At 33.4% G+C, this 24,756-nt stretch overlaps 2 protein-coding genes across 3 annotated transcripts; both read left to right on the top strand.

Moving 5' to 3' along the window:
- Positions 1-4,064: 4,064 nt before the first annotated feature.
- On the top strand, positions 4,065-9,127 carry LOC134695678 (uncharacterized). Its single transcript, XM_063557024.1, has 4 exons — positions 4,065-4,399; positions 4,761-4,829; positions 5,958-6,164; positions 6,655-9,127. The coding sequence occupies exons 1-4, from the start codon at positions 4,393-4,395 to the stop codon at positions 8,754-8,756; spliced, it is 2,385 nt and encodes a 794-aa protein (XP_063413094.1). The 5' UTR covers positions 4,065-4,392; the 3' UTR covers positions 8,757-9,127.
- Positions 9,128-14,657: 5,530 nt separating this feature from the next.
- Positions 14,658-20,117, top strand: LOC134696603 (uncharacterized). 2 transcript variants are annotated; one of them, XM_063558468.1, is made up of 3 exons: positions 14,658-14,741; positions 17,187-17,654; positions 18,208-20,117. In XM_063558468.1, the coding sequence occupies exons 2-3, from the start codon at positions 17,191-17,193 to the stop codon at positions 18,887-18,889; spliced, it is 1,146 nt and encodes a 381-aa protein (XP_063414538.1). In that variant the 5' UTR covers positions 14,658-14,741; positions 17,187-17,190; the 3' UTR covers positions 18,890-20,117. The 2 variants fall into 2 exon arrangements, with proteins under 2 accessions (XP_063414538.1, XP_063414537.1); XM_063558467.1 differs by lacking the exon at positions 14,658-14,741 and adding an exon at positions 15,656-15,777.
- Positions 20,118-24,756: the final 4,639 nt, after the last annotated feature.

Below are 24,756 nucleotides of genomic sequence, written 5' to 3' on the forward strand. Positions count from 1 at the left end.
GATAAACCATGGTTTGACCAGAAGTGTAAAGAGCTATATGCCGATTATTGTAAAAAAAAATTGCATACTTTTAATGGTAAAAAACATTTAATAGTCAAACAGATTTGAACAGTGCCAAAAAAGCTTACAATATATGTTGTGTAAACTAAAGAAAGACAATCCCAGAACATTTTTATTCATTATTTAAGAAAAATAGTCAGAGAAAATGTGATAAAACATTACTGACTTTTTTAAATATTTCAAAGAACTTGTATCAAGAATGCCGAATAGCAATGAGAGACCCTGAAGTGAATGATGAGTTAGATGCAGATATTACTGCTGATGAGATTATTAAAGGCAATTAATGAACTTAAAACGGACAAAAGCCATGGTCCAGACTGTTTGCTGAATGATTTTTTTTATTGAATACGAGGGTTTTATTATACCACATTTATGTACTATTTTTAACGCCGTATTGAATAGTGAATATTTTCTGTCATCATGGTCAGATGCTATCCTGGCACCAATTTTCAATTCTGGTGAATATGCTAATGATGCAGACAAGTATCGTTGCATATATATAAGTCTTATCAGCAATCTTTTCACCGCAATACTCAATAAAAAATTGTTAAATTGGGCAACTGTTAATGATATATTATCTGATACACAGTTTGATTTTCGAAACGGTTATAGTACATGTACAGTTGATGATGTTTTATATACTCTGTTATTCAAAATACACTCTGGTTCAAAATTTTAGTTAGTGACAATTGTATATTAAGTTCTTGTTATAAAGAACATGTGTTAAATTGTTCAAAATGTATGAATCGGGCAACATATGTAAAAAGATTAATAATTATATAGTCTTGGTATGAATAATTTGTGGGATAATCAGTGGTTGTTAAATTTAGACAGTTCATATTTACCTTTGATAAGACAGCGTTTGTTTGATCAAGCTTACCAAGAGTTACAATTTTTATTAGACTCTTCTTCAAAGTGAAGATTATATAAGTATGTGGTAACAAAATGTAGATTTGCAATCTTATTTACAGAAATGCATTCCTGTACTTTTTCATAAATTTTACAAAATGCCTAAATTTAGAAAATGCCTGTAACATATATAACAAGGATTCGTTTTACTTCACATAACCTTTGTCTTGAAACTGGACGTTATGTTGGAACTAATAGAAATGAAAGATATTGTATTTTTATTTTTTTCGGAGTTATAGCCCAGCAGGCACTCAACGTTGAATAAACGTTGAAATGAGGTTGAAATGTGATAAACGTATATTCAACGTTTTCAACGTTGAGGAATAAACAAACATTCAACGTTTGATATTTCACAACTTTTGTTGACGCTACTTTTATTTTCTGCATGTGCTGGACGTATAAATAAACAGCTGCCATAATGTTTGAAAACAAAGACATGCATGATGCATGATACATGTATATCAGTGTATATATAAAAAAAATAGTTAGAAGAGAAATAGCTTCCGAAACATTCATTTCCAAAAATGGTCCCCTATTTTTCTGCTTTTGAAGTTGCGACAGACTAATATTTCCTTTGTCAGTGCAGGCCGACACGTCTGTTAATGATAATGAGTGTATCCGCCTCGACACCTCAAGGAATCTGCACAGCAGTTACAATGTATAAAAAAAATCGTTAAAAAATCGTTTTATTAAAATGAAATAAGTGTATTCCATAAAGAGAACATATATCATATGTTCGATATAATTCAAAAGAATACTACAATCAAACATCACAGTAAATATATATCTATCTCCGATAAAAAGCCACACAAAAAGACGATAACCGCATTTTCAATTTAATTTCATATACTAGTCTAAAAATAATACACACAACCATGACAAAGAACTTAAATCATCGTTTCAATTTCTTTCCAACCTGAAAGAGAGAATACGTTTGCAATTTTTCCTAAAGTAATTAGACATTGCAGTTTATTATAATTTCCAGCCAAACCATGTGTTTTTCCTGAACGGACTTTTGGCGGGACATTCATGCTACAAATCATTTATAGCAATGCCTTTCTCGTTAGGCCAAATTAATTTTCGAGCGTTCGAAAGTTTATTTGTCTAACTCGGAATACTCTGCTATAATTATAGATTATTTGCATTTGCCCTCCTTCTCGGAAAATTCATCTCCAATAAAGAAAGTCAACTGCAGCTTGCCCCCCCCCCCAAAAAAAAACAACAAAAAAAAAACATATTGAGTTGACCAGCTCTCTTTGTCTACTTCTGACTAAACTTCTAAAATAATTCCTGCAGTATGGGTTTTGATTCATTCCCCCGTTGTTTCAAATAATACCTTGACACATATAACATGAAATAGGCTAAAATTTGGTATGGTGAAGATGGTATTTGTAGATATTTCGAAGCCATTAGGTTATCTAACGTACACATATACTAAGTACAGGTTATACATGTCTACTAGTAGTACATTCAGTGTACGGTTTGATTCTAATTTGTTATTCTAACTGGTAAAATATTTGTTGAAATTATTTGAAGATTTTGTATATTTCAGAAATCAAATCAAACTAAAACACTGAAAATGAAAATAGGTGTCAGTTTTTTTATTTTTTAGAATTTAATTTGAAATATATTTAGAGGCTTCTTGTTAGAGAAAAAACTTTTTTTTAATGTATATACTTATAGATTTGCGATATTGTTCCAAAAAAGACTGTAAAACATCTTATTTTTAAACGTGATCATGGTGTTTTTATTTGAAATGTGTCCTATATATTATGGAAGAGTTCACGTCAAAAATAGATTAAATGTTACAAAGAAAGTGCACAGTCCGATTTGGATAAGAAATTTACTTTTCAAGATTATTAATAAATTCAGAACCCTAAATTAACATTTTTTAGGATAAGAACAAATCAAAATATTTACAAAAGGTGTAGGTCCTGTTATAGATGCCGCAAAGGATAAAAATTGAGAAAATTAAGAATACATGTACCAGTTGAAAATGAAGGTTTGAAAGAAACAGACATGTTATCTTACAACAGTCCACCTACTGGCCGATTGGAGGATTTCAATTAACGTACAGAGCATGTGGTACTCTTTACACGAAACATCATACGTCTCAATACATTCAACACAACCAACCAGACGACCCATTCTAAGAATTCAACTGACGATAGGCCAAAGACACCGGTGAACATATTTCTATTCCTTAGTCAACTTGGGTGGATGTCTACTATATTTCTCAAGCAACCATTAGACTAGTGTGTAAAAAGTACATTTATATAAATTATATAAAGAGACCATTAAAAAGCAGCCTTCTACTCATTGTTGTGGAACATTGCACTACAAATGATATTCTGTATGGATCAATGAAACCATACGCCTTGGCAATCATACCACATCTTTTTTTAAATTATAAATGAACTGCAATAAGTATGCGGCAACCAATATGTATGCACGTTTTGTGTTCCCAATTAATATTTACAATTTATAACATTTCCTATTGATGTGCGTTTTTGTCAATTGGTCAGATATAAATGTCTACAATGACGGGTTTTATGAGTTTGTCTGTTTTGTTATGTATTACGGGAAAGGGGGTTGAGATACATTGAACTTTGAAAGTCTACTTGTCATTTGCCAAAAAAGCGTTTGAAACCATTTGTTGATCTAAATATGCCTTTGCATTGCTTTCCTGAAAATAGGAGTATGTGCTTTTGTATGAGAAAATGAAATAAACCACCCTTCCCAACAAACTGGGGATTGTTCATTCGATTGGATTATGTATCTCCAGTGGCAAATATTTCATGCAATTGAGGACGAGAACGAGTTGATAGTATCATATGGGTGGAAGGGATCAATAGTTAAGGTTTTAAGTCGTATTGTATCTACATGTATGCATGATTAGTCTTTAGGAACATCTTAATTAGTTCAGTCGTTGGTGTTGTTCCTATATATTTTATCCTGAGGATAGAATTGAACATATTTATTCATTTCTTTAATAAACATGATAACATTAAGTTAATGGTACGAAAACAAGTTATTTTTACATATAACATACATACATGTATTCTGCGCATGACGGACGACTACAAACAATATTACAAAGATGATTACAACCTAGCAATTTATCATTTAATGTGCAGTGTTGTTTATTTGTTTTCGTATTTTCTGCTTCGTTTTCTGTTCATCTCCAATTATTTTGATGCTTAATTTCAAAGATCTTCAAATTTTCTTATAAATGTTAATAAATGAATACAAAATGGATTGTTTTTAATTTGAAGGAATTGACAATGATATACTGTACATGATATACACGAAGGTCAGTGATTTTCACCGACGTAACTGTTAGTACATTATCTAGTGTCTTTATCTTAGTATATAAAATACCATAGTCGCATATATGTAATCAAAAATCTGGATATCGCAGTCATGAAAGGTAAGAACTAGTATCTGTTATGTCGACCCAGTTATAATACATACATATTTACAAATACATATGTCAAAACCAGTACATACAGGTACATTTTTGTAATTTGTCATTTGGAATTGCATATTTTTTTCTTCAAATTTTGTGAGATACATGGAAAATAGAAGTGTATTCTTATTATAACGACCTGATTAAACGTGAAAACAAACACGACAGACAGTAAACAACGACATCCACTGAATGACAGATGTTTGGCTTAGGACAAGAAACAATATTTTGATAAATGCATTTTTTCCGACTTTTCAATGAACTATATATAAAAAACCTTAAAAAATGGTTCTTAACATTTATATTATATGTTTATTTTTAGAAGTCCCAATTTTGTTATTGGCATTGGTAGTGATTGTTGCTGGATGTAATAGAATAGTAAACGTACAGAGTAAGTGTTTACCTATCTATACAGGTAGAGAAGAAAGAAAAAAATGGGTGCACACAAAATACTCTAATGAAAGTGTGCTCAATTCTCCGCACACGAACATGCGCATACATTCCTGCGACTAACATAACAGAGAATATTTTCAACATTCCAATCATTTCAAACAGCACAAGCGAGTATGTATTTTTAGTGACACCATGCATGCTTCAGAGCCTGCATGCTGTGTATCAAATTCAGAGATTGAACCGTTGAAAATTAATCATAATGCTGTTAAATAAATGTAGCACCAACATGTTTATAAGGAGTAAATGCACTGTACCTATAGCTAGACCTCAAACATTTATTTTATAATCTCAAAAAACATATTTTAAATAATTATGACCGCTGGTTTTCCCGATTGAATGGTTATACAATACTTTTTTGGGGGGCCCTTTATACATTGTATCTTGCTGTTCGGTGTGAGCCAAGTCTCCGTGTGGAAGGCCGTAACTTGACCTATAATGGTTTACTTTTATAAAAAAAAATTTGGATGGATAGTTAAGTTGTCTCATTGGCACTCATACAACATCTTCCTATATCTACATGTATATATATGATACATGTACATGTTGTACATGTATATGTAATATATTACAGTACCACGTTTAATCTTCAACTTTGTTTTTGTACATTTTACAATGACATGTGACAATGAATCATATACATGTCTTAAACATTGTACCGATTTATCTATCATTATTTTGTATACATGTACATATACGATGAATTTTATTCTAATGATATAGGACTTTCTCAAACCCATTATTTCTTTTCTCGTCCATGCTCAAACTGAAGACGAAGAAAATTGAAACTAATGTTCATTGTAATTTAGATCCATATTATCCGCATTTTGATAAGTGCAATATAATTTAAGGCGTCAAAAAAACAACCATAGCTAGAGAGTAACTGGTGTTATGTTGAAGATTCTATTTTGAAAGGGCTACAGGTACACTTGTATTCATATCTGAAATCATTTTGACAAAAAATTATTGGAGCACTGAAATGATAATTTATATCCGAGGACTTCCATTCCACCACAATAAGCGTATGAAAATGAAACAACTAACAAAACCCACATACATGTACTTGTAGAAAATGCGAAAGGTGGTAACATGAATGGTCGGTATCTGGTAGCCAGTGGCGGCAACCAGGCTGTGCCTTTTAACGATGACTATATGAGTAAAGGTCATGAGTATTTTGATGTCTACTCACCAGAAATTGCAACACATTATGGTGAAGTGTTTTGGACCGACCAAGGCAACAACCTGATTCCACAAGAAATCATCGACAGATTTGCAGGTATATATAATAAATATCAAGTTCCTACATCAGAGGCGGATTTAGAGGGAGCCCCCCCCCCTCTTTTGGGATAAAATTTGGTTGCTTATACAAGGAATCACGGAAGCGTGACTGGAGCGGGCCCCCTCTTAGCTCAGTCAGTGGGCCCCCACTTATGAAAATTTCTGGATCCGCCACTGTACATTAAAAAAATGCTCGATTTATTTCACTTGACTGGGCGGAGTTTAACCGGTTCGCTCATAATAAACCAGTCTATAGATAGGTGTTTTAGGATAAACTCATAAATGCAGTGTCCAGTCATTCTTTTGTAAATTCCGTTGATGACACTGATATAATAGGTGATTAGAAATCAGTAATAATTATATCGGCAATCATGCTTATCACACGCATCTTCAAATAGACTGTCCTAATGCAAATCAACACGTACACAACAGTGTTCTTCATCTGTTCTGAGGTCTTAATTTTCTATTTTTCTCTTTGTTTTTTTTAGGAAAAGTCCTGGCAATTACAGGTTACGAGCAGGACCAGGTTATGGTGTATCCACTAGATAAGCCAGGTTTAAATCCCGAGAATGATGTATCTGTTCCAATCAACTGGGCATATAACCACCACTACATGGCATGGATGACTGGAAACCATTCTAAATTGGTAAAAATTAAGAATCCAGACCCAAGTGACGTCAGTGCTCACGGATCTCCAATGAAATGGGTAACAGTAGATTTGCCTTCAGCAAAGGATCGAGAGTACAAAAACGTTCCAACGAGTCAGATGTTTAGTGAAGGAAATGGTGGAGAGTCAAGGAAAAGTTTCCACGGTTATCCAGACGGATTTGCCCAATTAATTGACTCGCCCGACAAATGGCATATAACTCCTATGCAAATTGATACACGTAACCGAGACTGTGGCGCCACACCACAAGACGTTCACAACTGTACCGTTTTCACACCAGGAGATGAACCACGACAGGCTAGATATGGTCGTGGCATTCCGAAAGGAGGAGCAATTTATTCTGGAATTCTAGAATGTCCATGCAATGGACGTTTTGGTGGTGACCCTGCGATATACGGTCCTAGCACAAAAACAAAATACACTCAGCACCATTACGCATTTGTTGTAGCGCCATCTTGTAAAACCCCCACGAAAAGTGCGACCATATGTTTTGATGCGGTAGCCAACTTAGGAGTCAAAGCAACTAAGAACGTAACCATGGTTTCCTCTTCAAGCGAAGTTCCTAGTGGCTGTAGTGTTGACTCAGAGTCTGATGGTTTAATAATTGTGTCTTACAACGAGTTTAAAAGTTCAAAACAATGTTCGACATCGAGTAAACGAACAGGAAATTTGAAATTTAGCACCGGTGTATCAATAAAAATTGAACTTTCTGGGGCTAGCACAATAACCTTGAGTGGACCTGCAGACGCATGGTTTGGAGTTGGTTTCAATGCTACACATATGGCCGACAAACCGTATACTTTAATTGTTAACTCTACAGGTGTATACGAACGGCAGATAGGTACTTGTGGAAGCGAGGCAGACCATTGTCCAGGAACTCCTTTGAAATCAAGCATTAAGATTGTATCCAATACAGTCGTCGACGGTGTTAGAACAGCCGTCCTGACACGACCTCTAAAAGGTTTGACGAAAGAACATTACAGCTTTAACGCTTTAAATGCACAAATCAACTTCATTTCTGCTATCGGTTCTTCTCAGGTCTTTGCTTACCATAAGATACATACTACCGGCATTATTGCGTTAATAGCAAGCAACGAACCAAACTGCATCTGTGAAGTAGGAGAAACAGGTATGATGTGTGATAATAATGGGTCTAACTGTGATCATTTCGTCAAAAACTGTGTTCCAGCACCTGCTGGGGAGCTGTTATCTCAGAGAAATCCAACGTGTAACTCAATGACATATGCCGGCGGACTCCAATGTTGTAAACACAAACGTATAATGTTGGATGCTGACCAACCTATACGACCAGAACTCTTACGATATCACATGAAATTTCGCTTTTGGTTCCAGGAATACAAGGTAGTTGGTGCAAAAGTTTCTCATCATGATTTACCCCGTATTTATTACCAAACAGAAGCTTGGGCAGGTGAATATGATATTCCCCCAGCATTTGCCCTGCCAGGAAAACCTATCCCGGGATATAACAACTGGCCATTAAACACACCAACTCCTGGAACTAAATGTACTGGAAATTGTCCTTATGGGGACGATTGTGAATGTGTCCATACAATAGAATTCAAATGGACCGTGAGTAATATAAGACTGATATACGCTGGAGGTCACTGTCATGCCCCAGCGTGCATTGCTATGGAACTTTATAGGAACGACACTGGTCATGAGATGGAGCTGTTATGCAGACAAGTTCCAGTATTTGGCAAAGGGAACATTAAAGAGAACAAATACGACGAAGCTGGATATATAGCACTGCCTCCCTGTCTTTGGGGAAACGATACAGGTTTAGAACCATCCGTACTATTGCCTAAAAATACACCTATGGTGGCCATTAAGCATAACAGGAACACTAAAGTGGGTCACTTTGGCGAAATGGCCTCCTGGCAAATGAGAGGAGTCAATTTCTAAAATAATGTCATATATGTGGATATAACCCTTGTTTAGGTATTTTATCATCTTATATTTTTAGTTTAGACAAAAACATACTAGATCATTTGTGTACATCATTCTCAAATTTTCATATAATTAAAGCTTTATCAAATGTAATTGGCCATTACTTCGGTGACCCTATTGGACTGCACAGATATTAAAAATCTTTTTTTTTTATTAATAATTTTAAAAAGAATAGAAAATCTAAATCTAAGGTAGCATGGATTGGGTAGATATTTTTATTACGTGAAAAAAAACTTAATTATGTATTTCATAACTTATGAAATCTGTAAAAGAAGGACTATCAACGCAGCAGACTGTCTTTTGCTGGATTAAAAACCAGAATATTACACACTTGATTATTTAAAAGACCGTGTCGAGTGGTATTGACGCTCGGTCAATTTGACAGACCGTATTGTATGATGACCTCCTAACAATCTATAGGTTTACATGCTGGGTCGCTTATCATTGTCTTGAACTCGGCATCTGTATTCAACCTTTTACATCAGTTTGTATTTGTTCATCTATTCACATAAGCCCACATATGAAAAGGGGAATTAGGTTGATGAAAAACTGATGATGTAGTACATGTATGGAGTTTCAAGAACCCTACCTGAACTAAAGTGTTTCGGAAGGGAATGCTGTGTCTTGTTTACCAATAGTTTCCGTTACGTTAACTATGAAAATGAAAACCCAGTGAATGGTCACATTTTTTAACGTTCAGGAACGAGCAACAAATAAAAAATAAGGTGGGTTCAGAATTCCGCAAATTGAAATATGCACTCCATAACGCCATCTAACTAGAATCAAATCGAAATTAAATCAGCAAAAAACGGGGAAGCTCAATAGACATAATAAAAAAAAATCGTATGTACCTTAGAAATATATGAAATGCTGGATATGGTTATTGCACGTTAATGCAGTAGCAAATATTACAGTATTTTAATAAATAAATTTGAAAATGGAAATATGGAATGTATCAAAGAAACAACAACCCGACCAAAAAGACAATAGAAATCCACTATTAGGTCTTCAACCCAGCGAGCAAGAAAATAATGCATCAAGAGGTATGCTTTTATCTGGTCAAGTAAGTTTATTGAATGTTGTGTCAAGCAGATATATTGTGGCTTTGAAACAATTAAAACTGGAAATGTTTTTAATATACGGAAAACATATCATTTTGTTATATTTCATGGTAGAGTGTTTGCATTGAGTTCGAGAGGTCTTGTATTCGAAGCACGGCCGGATAAAACCAAAGACTTTAGAAATCAATTTGACATTTCCTGCTTGTATCCAAACCGTGTGAATTTAGGAGTAAACAAATACTGGTTGGTTCGGAATCCAAATTATGTAATGTCTGTCTTTCTGAGGACTGTTACCTTGTCAACTAGAACGTTAAAAAAAATGCAGAGTGTCACCTAGCATCATCATCAAACAAATTATAAACAAATCATTTAACGTGTCTCACTGGCTTTCAAATGAATACATACATGAATTAATGCAAAACAAAACCTTGAAAAAATACTATATTTGAAGTTGGTTGATTGGTATAAAGCTTGCTCTGGCTCTGGATAAAGCTGATGCGGAGTTAAGTGATTTCAAAGCTAACTCTATGAACAGTGCATATGGAGTTGCTAGAGTGCTCGAGTTGTTTAGAGATTGCTTTGGGTATATTTCATTCAGATTTGATTGGTTGGCATAGAGCTAGCAGAGCTCTAGCCTCAGTATAGACGGAGTTGTCGTTGGCATCTTAGTTCATTGATTTCGAATCCTGAAGTGGGAATACTATAGTCAAACAAGTCCAAAATGAAAGTCTGTCATTGTTTGGTAGAACTCAAATCCTGAATCAATAGATTTAAGAAGATGTGGTTAGTTATCTCGACTGGTCCCATGGTATCTTCTGCCTCATATGACTCTTACTAATATTAGACAAAGCTGTACTTTTGGAATGACGTCCTATTAACCTTTTCACATCTTTTACCTGTAGTTCTTATTTATATTTACATGTGCAGTATGTATACATCGGAAAGTTTGTTCGTGCTGTAACACTACATGCATTTTTCTCTTGAGATTGTAAGATAGAGTTATCGTTCTTTCGTCGTGTACATAGTTAACAGGACAATACAAAGAACGTTTGAACTGACCTCCAGTTGTGGGGGTTTTCTCGTTGCGTTAAAGCCTGTTAATGACCTTGGACTGTTTTATGCTCTTTAGTCAGGATTCACAGTCTGAGACACATTCCACGATTACATGATTTCGCTGTTATATTCGAACAAGATTGAGAAAATGAGAAAATAAATACCCTCGTTTGTGTTGCTCTGTAAAATATGTACTTTACACTAGTAATTTTGGGGCCCTTTATAGCTTGTTGTTCGGTGTGAGCCAAGGCTCCGTGTTGAAGGCCGTACTTTTACCTATAATGGTTTAATTTTTAAATTGTTATTTGGATGGAGAGTTGTCATTGGCACTCACACCACATCTTCCTATATCTACTTTGCACACTCCAATTTTACATATAATCCTTACAATTTATAAAAAATTATATCCTACATGTATATGTTTAGGCAGGCATTATACCTTTAAAGTATCGATTCAGCTTTGAAATATATTGTCATTTCTCAAGGTGGTACCCAACACTTTCACTAAAATTGATTTGGCTAGTTTAATTTTCATAAAATTTGACAATGTATTTACTTTGACCTTTTAACAAAAGTATAAAAATTTCAAAAATTTTGAACCAACGGTTCGCAAAAAAAATTACACAGGTTATATAGCAGTTTGACAAACACCAATTTTGATCTTTGAGAAGCTTAATTAATAGTCCCTTTACAACACAACGTAATTAGAAAAAAACGTTTTATTAAGATGAATTTACAGAGTTATCTACCTGTAGTGTTAGGTACCACCTTTAAAGTAATTGCAAGTGATTTGGGTTGAAGAATAAATTTCACATTGTTAAACTTCATTAATTTTTCATACCCAGCAAAACGTTATGTGTTGATTACTTTTACCCCCAAAAAATGCAGATTTGAAATACAATTTTCCTTTTTGATTACTTTTTAAGAAATTTCCACTTCTAAAACTGCTGTTTATAGCGATCATATTAACTTTTTTTTGTAACTTTTTTTTTTTGGGGGGAGGGAGGGTTTGAAAAAAATATTTCAGTTCGACAAACTTGTAGATACAATTATTGATGATTTATCCCCTGGAATATGTGTGTTTATTGCGTCATTGTGTGCTGACTAATGACGTTCAGAAAAAGTTTGTTCATCAATCTGTTTAAATTTTATAAAAATACTCAACCAATATAAAACATCTTTTTTTTTATTTATTTGTAATTACTTGGCATTATTTTTTCGTGTTATTCTCGTTATTTGTGTTGATTTCTTAAGAACAGTCGGAAGGTTGATTTCCTCCTACAAAATGAACCTACATGTAAGAACAATTGTGCTATACTTTAATGTCGCTCTTGGTCCTTTAGCTTTTGATGTATTCGGGTAATTATACAACCCTGCCGGCTTTAACATGTATGGGTTTGTGCGTTCATGAAGAAGGAAATTCAGAAAAGCGTCATTGTAATTCTGTGAGTTAAATAATTATTGAATCAATTGTATGGGTAATAAATACATATGCACTGTCACAAGACTTTCTCTTTTTTACTAAAGCCATGAGATATGAAGAATTGAACTACAAATGCATGTCCCATATTAACAGATTTAGATATTGTTTCACATGAATTAAAAGTTAAAGTTAATCAAATAACATGTCCTCTGTCTTTCACACTCGTTATATTTTGTGGATAGTGTTCTCATTGACATATATACCATATGTCATATGTTATATGTATGAATTCATGTACGACAATATTAGGCAATATATATTGCGTTCAAAGCTGAAATGCATAAAACTACTTAATGTTATACAATAACAAATAACATAAGATAGAAGATGTGGTTTGATTGCAAATAAGACAACTCTTTACAAGATACCAAATGACACAGAAATTAGCAACTCAAGGTCACTGTACGGCCTTCAACAATGAGCAAAGAGTCGACGTAAAAAGCCCCGAATCGACAAATGTAAACAATTCAAACGAGAAAACCAACGGCCTAATTGATGCACAAAATAAATGAATCTAAAAACTAATACAAAGTCATGTATGTAACACAGTAAAAAACGACAAGCACTGAATTACAAGCTCATAACTTTGAACAGACACATACATACAGAATGCGGCGAGATGAAATATGCTAGCGGGATCCCAACCCTTTTTTGATGAAATATGCTAGCGGGATCCCAACCCTTTTTTCCTTACAGCAACTTAAATGTAGATGTGAGACAGTGGTGTAATAGTAACATTAAAGCACACACAGTTAAAAGGGCTTAGCTAAACAGATGGATACAAATATAACTACATTTACCTAGAACAAAGAGTGAAAATGGCCGGGTACTTGTACAATGCTTACAACAAAAAGACACATAGTACTTATCTGATAGTATTCACAGTTACTGACAGCTAGTTCAAAGTCAATACAAATATCATGGCTTTGAGACTTAAGTTCGTATTTGTCCCGAAAAGACAGATTTTTTAACATGTCAGAAGACAAATTAGTACTACGATTGGATATCATAACTTACTTAAGTAGTCTTGAATACTAATATTTTCATTATACAGTAGCACTTTACAATTTTTGTTTTAGTTTTTTTTTTTGTAAATTTGAGTTGCAGCCCTTCGACCAGTAGACCAATACTTCATTTATCCTTAATAGATACTTGCGTCACCGTTTGTTATCAAAGGTAATTTTATTTCTTTTACCTTTAATCTTTGTATTTATTATAACACAGTCTTAATCTATATGCAATCAAATAGAATAGAATATAAAGCTATAACAATAATGAGAAAAACGGTAAAGACCTATGCATTTAAAAGATTAATTGAAATGTTGAAAGAATATTTTCCCATCAAAAGCTCGATAAAAGTTGCTAAGGTTGGTGAATAGGTGTCAAAGTCGACTAAAAGCTTTATTGAAATATATTTGAATCCAGTCTTTTCAATTTCATTTATATTAGAAGTGTATAGCAGAACTTATATTGAAAGGGTTAAATAGTTTACACAAAGTGTTCCAGAATTAAATCAAATATCCTCCATAATTTTAGTTATGCATACAAACAATTTTATGTAAGGATAAATATTTAACGTTCATCCTATAAAGAATAGTTAATGTTAAAAATATTATCACAAAATTACGAAGCAATGAAATAAATCTAAAAGTTATAATAATCTTTTAATAAATGGAATTAAATAGGCATGAACAAATTCTATAGCTTGTGAAACACATTAAACAAATTAAAAGAAATTGTATATACATAGCAACATAAAATGTATGCATAGACTCATGGACCTATAAAATACCCACAGAACTGTAAATCATATAATCCTCATACCTCAAAACAGTATGAGGTTAAAGCCCGATCAACGCATTATCGGATAAACTTATAGCCTGAGGAATACAAATACTGAAAACACCCAGTTAGCATGGGAAATGTATATATTGTCGCAATTCAATGCATTTACTTGTTATGTAGCAAGTTTCAAAAAGCTTGATTTCATTTCAATGTTGTTTTAAACTTTATTTGTACATACTATTTTTGATACATTTTCAAAACAATGCATTAATCCCTTTCGACCACATACACATACTATTATGTCCCTTTAGTGGGTTCGTGGGTTACATCAAATTTTAACAGAAATGAAAAATAAAATGTTTTAATATTATGCTGAAATTTTTGTACCCACGAGCCTCCTTAAGAAATCACAAATTTGTATATACTATTCTCCCACTAATTAAATGGAGCCAATTTTTTCCCTACAGCAACTTAGATGTGAAAATATTACGAAACAAGGAAGCTATCAGTTAAGACTTGTGTGCTTTCAAACAGGGTGTCGATCACATTTATATCGTTGTAAGTATAAGACTTCGTCTTGATGACCGTTCCTTGATCTATAATGGTTTACTTTTACAAATTGTAACATGGATTGCGAGTTGTCTCACTGGCACTGATACTACATCTTCTTATATCTATTGCAAAAATAAGGTGATGTGGTATGATTAACGAGAGAAATTTATGTATTAAAGGCCAAGATATTATTGAGATAACTATACACCAGAGTACAAATGAGCAGAAGATGTAATTAAGCAACCACATGTCACCGTACGTACAATGTATACGGCCTTCAACAATGAGCAAATATATACCACATACTATGCTCCAAAAGTTTCCAGCACAACAAAATGTAAAACAAATCAAGCAAGAAAACAACGTTTGCGTTAAGACAAACAAAATTCAAGAATAGCAACCAGCTAAAATACAAACGGGAGAATAACATATTATGAGCGCTATGCAAATTTGTATATACGTAGTACATGAAAAACGAAAAGAAATTGTTCAAACAATTGAAAGCCCGGGGTTAATTTGGAACGTAAAAATAAAAATGATAACTATATGAAGTAATGTACCCCAAAGACGTTATATAATTATCTCAAAATAAGATAAGATGCATACATGCTTACTCGATCAACAATTCAAGACACGAAAGAACAGTAATGATATGATGTAAAAATGGTTTTTTTAGTATTTATTACTGCTACACAGAAGTGACTATAAGTGTCTTATTGTTTTTATTCTAAAAGTTTCTAACACTAAGGTGTTGTGTGTTGGGAGGGGGTGGTTGCGTGCATTTGCCATTTGCATTTTTAAAACATGTTCAATGTAGGCCCTTGACTGTTAGTGCTGAACATTTCAATAGCTTGCATAGAAATTCGTGTTCTATATCCTGTTTAGTATTTTCAAATATTCACAATTGTAAACGATGTTGTCTTCTGGATGACATTTATTATCTATAACTGATAGTTTGAAGTAGAGCATTGTTGTGTATCCCAGTAATACTGTCCCCTCAGTTGTATAGAGTTAAATCCAAAGATTACATCAGAAATTTAAGGTAATGTTTTTATTATTTGTGTCATAGTTTTTACTAATATATTTTATTCATTTTCATATTTATAATATTCTTATTGTTTGCAAACGCATGACAGTCAGTTGTATCAAAGAATATGTTTAATTTTGATCACGATCGATTTGCTGTATACATGTACATCTGGTTGTCAAACTTACATGCAGTGCAATGTCTACATGTATCCTGTGGACTCGTAATACTCTTGGATTGATCAATTATGGAATGTGTCAAATTAATGCTTCTTCTCGCTTGATTTTTTAGTGTTTCTAATCTGTAACATTTGCTATTGCACTGATCAAGATTAAAAGGGAGATTATTGAATATCTGCACTAAACAAAAGGAAGACTTAAGTTCAATGTATATATAATAAAAAGTGCCTTTCCCAACTCAGGAACCTAGTATTAGTGTTTTTCTGTCCATTCAGGAATTTAGTAGTCTCTGTTTTATTTATTAAACGGAAGAACAACCTGTCTAGACGAAGGGTCAATTCTGATTTAATCTTTTTGATTTACATATACATGTATGAAATTGAAGACCTTGCCTATAGATAACATTTTTGTTTTATGATATTCCGGTTTATCTAAATAATGTGGATCTACATTTTAAACTTAGCAAGGAATAACGAATACAAGTCCTTGAAATATGAGAATCCAGAAATTAAAGAAGGTTTTATTATATAGAAAATGGACAAAAAGTAACTAGTGTAAACATGAAGCTGTCTAATTTACAATTCTACAACATCTTTTGATTTTGATACAAATAAAAAGAAATAAGCCTGTCGAGTCAGTGAAATGTGGATGCCATCTAATTACTAGAAATCGAAGACACAAACAAAAGCTAAATATGTTCATTGCTAAAAGTCCCGGTATTCTGTAAATGTAAACACTACATTATGTACCTCCTTTATACATTCCTATACGATGTACTGTACAACCTCTCGTTCATTTATACTAACTGTTGAACTCTATGTGTACTCATGCATGGTGAACTTTACAATGAACACACGTTCGTGTTGCTCGTTCTTTAGATTTTCGTCGGGTGTTTTATTTTTTTTCGTTTTTCAATAGTTTGTGATATAAATTGAAGAGACGTGGTGTGATTGCCATAGAAACAACTATCCATAAGAGACCAAATGACGCAGATGTTAACGTCTAAAGATCGCCAGACGTCCTTCAATAATTGGCAATGTTGTGGTTTCGTCTGGAACATTTGTTTTTGATATGCCCCTGAATGTCGTCTCCGTTTTTGTATTTTTTTTAAATATTTTTATTTCTAGGATATAAAAGTGCATCAATTTCAAACATATTAACAATAAATTTCATTGCATTACACATTTTAAGATATGTGTGTGGCTATTACATTTATATTTGTTATAAAACGTTATTATACTTCAGCATTATGGAAAAGAAGAGCTTACGAATCGGGTTTGTTGGAGCTGGCGCCATTCACTTTGGACGAGGAGATTTGCCTTGGGCTCATGCTACAAGGTTAGAAAAGATGGGCCAGATAAACGTTCTTGCTATTGTTGATCCAGATACCAAAGTAGCAGATAGTATATTAAAGGAAAAGCTGTCTTCAGACCAAACTAAGCAGTTCTACCAGGACTGTAAACTGTTAACACACCACAAAGATTTGATTGCATTGAAGCCGGATGCAGTGTTTATAGGGATTCCCCCAGTATATCGCGGTTCATTAGATAACGGCCATGATATAGAGCTACAATTTATTAAGGCTGGAATTCATGTTTTTGTAGAGAAGCCTCTTTCAGTTGTTCCACCAGAGAAATTTGATCAGTACAAGGATGAAATACAGAGAGTCAGTAGTGAGAATAATGTGATTGTATCTGTCGGTTACATGTTTAGGTAGGCAGAAGTACAATATATGATATAGTATTTAAAAGTACAGTTGTGGCATCTCAGGAGTTCAATATTTTCCCCAATTAAAAAAAGTATCGCAAAAATAAACATACACTGTATACACTGTACACATACGCCTATAGTTCTAGTGCAGATAAAGTTCTCAAACAGGGACTCTGTATCAAAGAAAATAATTATTATCTTTCTGAGAAGGTCAAAACAATTCTGATGCACATTTTTGTTCTTTAATAAGTTGGTATAATCATAAAACGTGTATCATTTGTATAATTTGTTTGCATTCCAAATGATTTGAATATTATTAGCATCTACGCCTTTTGAATAATTCTACAAAGGATGAAAACTTTTAAGTGTACCATTTCTCCAACAGTAATTGTTTTCTTTTCATGCAAGGTCAAAATGATACATATTGAGAAGCTATATTAAATTTCCATCAGGATTACTGATTGCATCCTTTAATATGACAAAGCCGTATTCTATGATATGCATTAAAAACTGTAAAGTGCAGTTCCACAATATTATTTTTATTAATGTCTTTCAGATACCACGACGCCATTATCAAAATGAAGGAACTTATTAAAGAACACGGAAAGAAGGTCATGGCCTTCAATGCCCGATATTACTACGCTTACTCAGATGGCGTCAATAAATACTGGTACAACCAAAATCTAAGCGGTGGACCAATAGTTGAACAGGCTACACATCTATGTGATTTAGGGAGATATATCGTTGGAGATGTCAATTTAGACACGGTTCATACCATCATGCTCAGAGATAACGACCCATCTGGGGCCGGATGTCTATCACATTTGCCACATGATGGCGAGGAAGATATTCCCCCTGGTCAAAAACTCCCCAGAGTAACGCTTAGCCATTGGCGATTTAAAGACGGTGCCGTTGGGACACTGATGCATTCTATAGCCATACCCGGAAGTAGATACGAAGCAACAGTTGAGGTTCAATTAGACGGAATGCAGTTGTCACTAATTCGACCGTACGAAGACGAGTGTATTTTACGTGTAAGGGATATCAAGTCAGGAGATCCAAACAAAGATGTGGATTACACATTCAGGGGAAACGACTCTTACTATAATGAACTTAGTACCTTCGTGAAGGCAGTTAAATCTGGAGATAAGTCTGGCATTAAAAGCTCGTATGAAGATGCGTCGAAGACGTATTTGTTAACATGGAAAATAAGAAGAATGGGAGAACAGAACAACTAAGTTACACTATCATGAATAACATTATAATACAGGACATGGTGTACCAAACATTTAAGGAAAACAACTAAATATGTAGTAGTATCTACATATGTAAGAAGGCGATTATAATTTAGAGAAAAACTTACAAGAAAGGTGCACATTAAACGACATAAACTTGAAGATTGCTTTCAGTTAAACAATAGGCTCAAAATAGTTAGTTAAGCAAATATAAAAAAAAAAGGTAATATGATTGCCAATTGCAACGAGACAGCACTTTACTACATTAAACAACTTTATAAAAAAAAGAAAATGTGGTATGATTGCCAATTAGACAACTGTCCACAAGAGACCAAAATGACACAGACATTGACAACTATAGGTCACCGTATACGGCCTACAACAATGAGCAAAGCCAATACCGCATAGTCAGCTATAAAAGGCCCCGATAAGACAATGTAAAACAATTCAAACGAGAAAATCAACGGCCTTATTTATATTAAAGTAATATTTAGACGATTTTACTTGATATAGGTAAGATATGATAAGTCAGTCCTGTGTTATTTGACCACTATCGCGCGAGTAGCAAATACTTTAAGTTTGGTATATATTGTATCGAGGAAGATATAGGTGTATTTGTTTCTCAAAGCAATAAAAAAAAAATACTTACTCGGCGAACCCATATGGTTGAGGTATGGAAATGTTGCTTACACCAGGAGATGCTTGAATGAAATCTAATCATCAAAACAAGAAATCACGAATCGCTGACTTCTATATTTCTTTACAATAATGGTAGACCATGTCCACAGGGATTAGTAATTAAATGAGATGTATTTTTACTGAACGGGTTTGCACAGTGTAATTTGTTAAAAATATATCTAGATATATTCAAGAAAATGTAACAAAAAGATATGTATAAAATATGTGTATGCTTTCATATATAAATGTTTAATAAAAGATTATGTTCATTTTGATTGCGTGAACAGAACTGTTGGACTACAAAATGTTGCATTGATATACTGTTATAATTATTATATTGACCAACAGTTCAACTCCAAATGTGACTGTAGTATTTGAAATTACTCGTAAAACACCGACTATTTGGTTCCACCAGTCTACGGGGATATTATAATCTGTATTTTCCAACAGCCATCAGATCTTATGATCATCCGAGCAAACAGGTACGTCATTCCTTTGATTTGTAGTTTTGAATTAATCTTACTGCTACTAATAACAGTAGCAAGCGATATCTAACTGGACTAGTAAGTGCTCAAAATATCAATTATTTTGTAAACATATTAATAAATAATACAGGAATCTGTTATTTAATTTATCGTTATAGAGCTTTGATATATTAGATGACTTTTAGATTACATCGAAGTAAGAATTTACTTAACTAACAATAAAAGCATCAACATTTGATTCATATTAAATTCATATTATGAATTGAAGCCCATCCAAGCAGACATTTTGCAAGACTTTATCATAAACAGTCTAAGATTTGTTGGGTTGAAAGGGAACGAGAAAGCCTTTAATATAATTTATACAACTGTGAAACCTGGCAAGAATGTACAAAACTAGTATTACCAAAGGGATGTTTGTATCACACAAGTGCATATGTGTAAAACTTGTAACCTTCACTTGACAAAGAAAGTTCAATGTTCTATCACAATTTCTAACAAGTTACTTACCTGATGTTCAGTGGTTGTCGTTTGTTGTTTTAGTTTATATATATATATATATATATATTCATAAGTGACATCTTCATGCCTTATATATCATGTACTGTAGTACGCCGCTAGATTAACACTGACGTGGAAAGGTAACATATGGCCAGCGAAGCTCTTTTTTTGAGAGCCCAGATGGTCATGTGGTCTAGCGGGACGGCTGCAGTGCAGGCGATTTGGTGTCACGATATCACAGTAGCATGGGTTCGAATCCCGGCGAGGGAAGAACCAAAAATTTGCGAAAGCAAATTTACAGATCTAACATTGTTGGGTTGATGTTTAGACGAGTTATATATATATATATATATATACAACTCGTCTAAACATCAACCCAACAATGATATATATATATATATACAACTCGTCTAAACATCAACCCAACAATGTTAGATCTGTAAATTTGCTTTCGCAAATTTTTGGTTCTTCCCTCGCCGGGATTCGAACCCATGCTACTGTGATATTTTGACACCAAATCGCCTGCACTGCAGCCGTCCAGCTAGACAACACGATCACCTGGGTTCTCAAAAAAAGAGCTTCGGTGGGCATGTGTTACCTTTCCACGTCAGTTTTAATCTAGCGGCGTACTACAGTACATGATATATAAGGCATGAAGATGTTATTGTTACAGATCAGCTAAATTGTCTATATTAAAGGATCCTACAAATTAATGTAAGATACAGTCACAGAAAATAATTATATCCATAAGTACGTCTGAGTCAGTTATATATATATATATATATAAGGGTTTCTCGATTTCGTTTTTTATTTAGATTAGATGGTTTTGACAGTTTGAGTTGTTTAACACCATGTATAGCTTTCTGTTCGGTGTGAGCCAAGGCTCCGTATTGAATACCGTACTTTGACCAATTATGGTTTACTTTTACATATTTTGACTTGGATGAAGAGTTGTGATACCACATCTTCTTTTATCTATATACACTACATATTAAACATAATAACAAGTGGCACGATTGACAATAAGACAACTCTTAACAAATAGGTCAAATGTCACCGAAATTAACAGCTATATGTCCCGGAACTGCCTTCAGCAATGAGCAAAACACATACAGCATAGCTCATATGATTGCTGAAACACGTTTTTTAACCGAACGTAAGTAAAAAGAGTAAATCATGACTAACAAACAAACAAACAAATATACAAGGGAGAGTAAAGTGACGTGTATTTGATTGACAGCTGTCTTTACTTTTCTCAATCTCTGGGTGCCTGATATATTTGAAAAGCACATTGTATTTATTTATGAATTATAGTTCTAATTTTAAACATTTATAAAACACATTTTAAAAGTATATGAAGATACCATCTGGTGTTTCGCTTGATATACAATGTAAAAGGTACTGCTAGTAATGTGACTTCCGTATTTTTTTTTTTATTTTTTTTTTTAACTTTTCCCGAAGACCTAGTGATTAATGGCAAAGTATGCACATTACAAAACAGATGACAATCATGTTAGATTTGCAGAGCGAAAATTTGAAATCTATGAGTTTTTTAAAAGTCTTTATCGAGATGATTGCATAATAAAAATGGACTGCAATGAAAAAACATATTATTATGCCAAATGTGGATACCATATACCGGTTCGAACGGATCATTAGGCGTGCAGGTGAACCAACATTTTCATACAAAAACAGATTGGATTTATCGTCCCCATTCCTACCGGAAGTGTTTGTGGACTAATCTATCTCATTCAGCCAATTCAAGCATATCGTGCAGAGGAATCAAAAAAAGAAGTGGGTGACATTTCACCTTCACTAGGTACTCTCAGTGACATTTGAGGGGAGAAGTGAAAAAACTCGAACAATGAAATATCTATGATGGCGAGAGTAGATTTATATTTTTATTACATATTTTAGGACAGCTTTTTTGAGGCATTTTACAATGAAATCGACACAAGCACATCTATTTCGAAACGTACAGATAAGGATAGTGCTACATGTATAATAGCTTCATTCCAATTCTATTGGGAAGCACTTCAATACAAATAAAGTAACACTTCTACAAGGTGCGGGGGTAGATGTAGTTCCAAGTAACAATTTTGTTTGCGGTTGATTTCAGTTCACTGTCATTTTTATATGGATATAAAAGGGGGGGAAACAATGCTTTAATGTTAAAATTTTTCCTAAGGTGTTCATCCAGACAAGTGTAGGAGGCAGCTTGCTGGTTTTAAGTGTAATAGTAGTACACTTTTATACATTTGATTTGTAAGCTGATCATATATATTTTACATCTTGAGTGATTTTAAATCAAATTTGCAAAACAACTGTATAATTAATTCATAATATCAGCGTAAACATTCCCAACAAAGACGGCAGATCCCAGTAGAAAATCGTCTGAATAACACATATTGTAAAGTAAGACAGATTAAGAGGTACTTGATTTCAAATGAATAAACAGCCTTTTATTGCAAGGGACCCGAATGGATGCACACGTCAGTATTTACAAAAGCTTTCAAATAAGTGCAGATGTTTATGTGTAATGTATGCTGCATTTTAATATAATTTCAAGAGGTTTGTTCAGTTAAAAGCATCCATTGTATAGTAGGAACTTCAAACATATATTTCATTGGCAATACGATACAGTGGCAGCTTACATATCTTGTTGAAAATACAAGTACATTGTACGGTAGCAGTTCTTAAAAGTACGGTAGTAGTTCTTAAAATGACCGAAACCAAACTGTCATACATTTTGACACCAGACACGATCAAGGGAAAGCAAACTTACAATGTACTTAAGCATAAATATGTTCATAAAATAAAAGATAATACTATAAATAAAATACTTAAAACAGATTTCCTTTTGTCCTTAAACTTTGTGTAGGTATTAGTCAGTAATTTAATGGCCTTATTGATACACGAAATTCTCCCCCAGACGCTTGTTGTTGTAACATATTGTAAATCTTTTCAATATTTGTAGGACGGATCTTTTTTCTGTACGACTGTGGTAATGACCTGTTGAACCCTCATGTCTGGTGCTAGACTTGCTACAATTCCCTTTCTTTTATTTCTTTCTGACTTATTTATATTTCTACTAATAAGTGCCGGTCTACTGATTGCCCTTGGAGAAAGGTTCTCCTGCAGATATATGTATAATGGTATTCTCCTTGTTAAAGTAAAATTGTTAAAGGGGCAAAATTGAAAAAAAAAACATAATAAGGGAGGGGCTTGTAGCAAGTCTAGCCTGGTGCATATCCAAGCTCACATAACTGGTAACATCGCCTACAGTTTCTTGGTACACCTCTGGATATTAGACTGGTATCTACACCACATTTTCATTATTGTAATTATTTCATAGTTTCAACTGGGTTTATTTTCGTGCACGTAATCAACAATGGCCTTATGAACAAAATTCTTAGAACCTGAACCTCATTTTACCTTGCAAACTGAACACTTAATTCATATTATGAAATTCAATGTCATTATTTAGAATATATTTGATTGAAGATCAATAACTAATAATAACAAAGTCGCAAAGAAAGTACATGCTACAGTAAGTCTCCACATGACAAACATTGTACTTTGTGAGAAGTGTAAACGGGGGAGGCAGTCGATAATTAACAATAGTAATGGATTTATGTAGCTTAAACAATTAGGAAAATAAACCAAATATGTCAAGACTTCAACGAAAGAATGTAAATAAAAAAATTCCATTATGACAAAGAATGTTCGCGTTCTTATCGGATTTCCACCTGAAAAGTAAATTTCATTGAGAAACCAATTAAGGGATCAATAGCAATTAGAAGAAATTGTAGTACCCTTCCTGCTAATAAAACACTTGTACAAATTAGCAGAAAATATATATTTATTTTCAAGCTTATTTACCATGGTTTGAATTGATCTTGCATTTATAGTTTTAAATACAAGAGTTTTCTCCCTTCGTCTAGTAAGAAACCAAATTTTCAAGTTGTACTTTTATTTGGTTGATCGGATAACATTCTTTATTAATTTTAACATATATTTTTAATGTATACAAGACTCATTATGGTAGTTTTCAGAAAAATAAGCATAAAATCAATAAAAAGTAAAAACCGAAGTGAAAAATTTCTTTAGTGAACTTCATTTCTTTCTTGTTTGTAGGTCTAGAGAACGGATTTTGTGAAAACTAGCTCTTTTGTATTAATAAAGTGTCCACATTATTTTTTACAAATA

Source organism: Mytilus trossulus, chromosome 14 (genome assembly GCF_036588685.1).
Source record: "Mytilus trossulus isolate FHL-02 chromosome 14, PNRI_Mtr1.1.1.hap1, whole genome shotgun sequence".
Lineage (NCBI taxonomy): Eukaryota > Metazoa > Mollusca > Bivalvia > Mytilida > Mytilidae > Mytilus > Mytilus trossulus.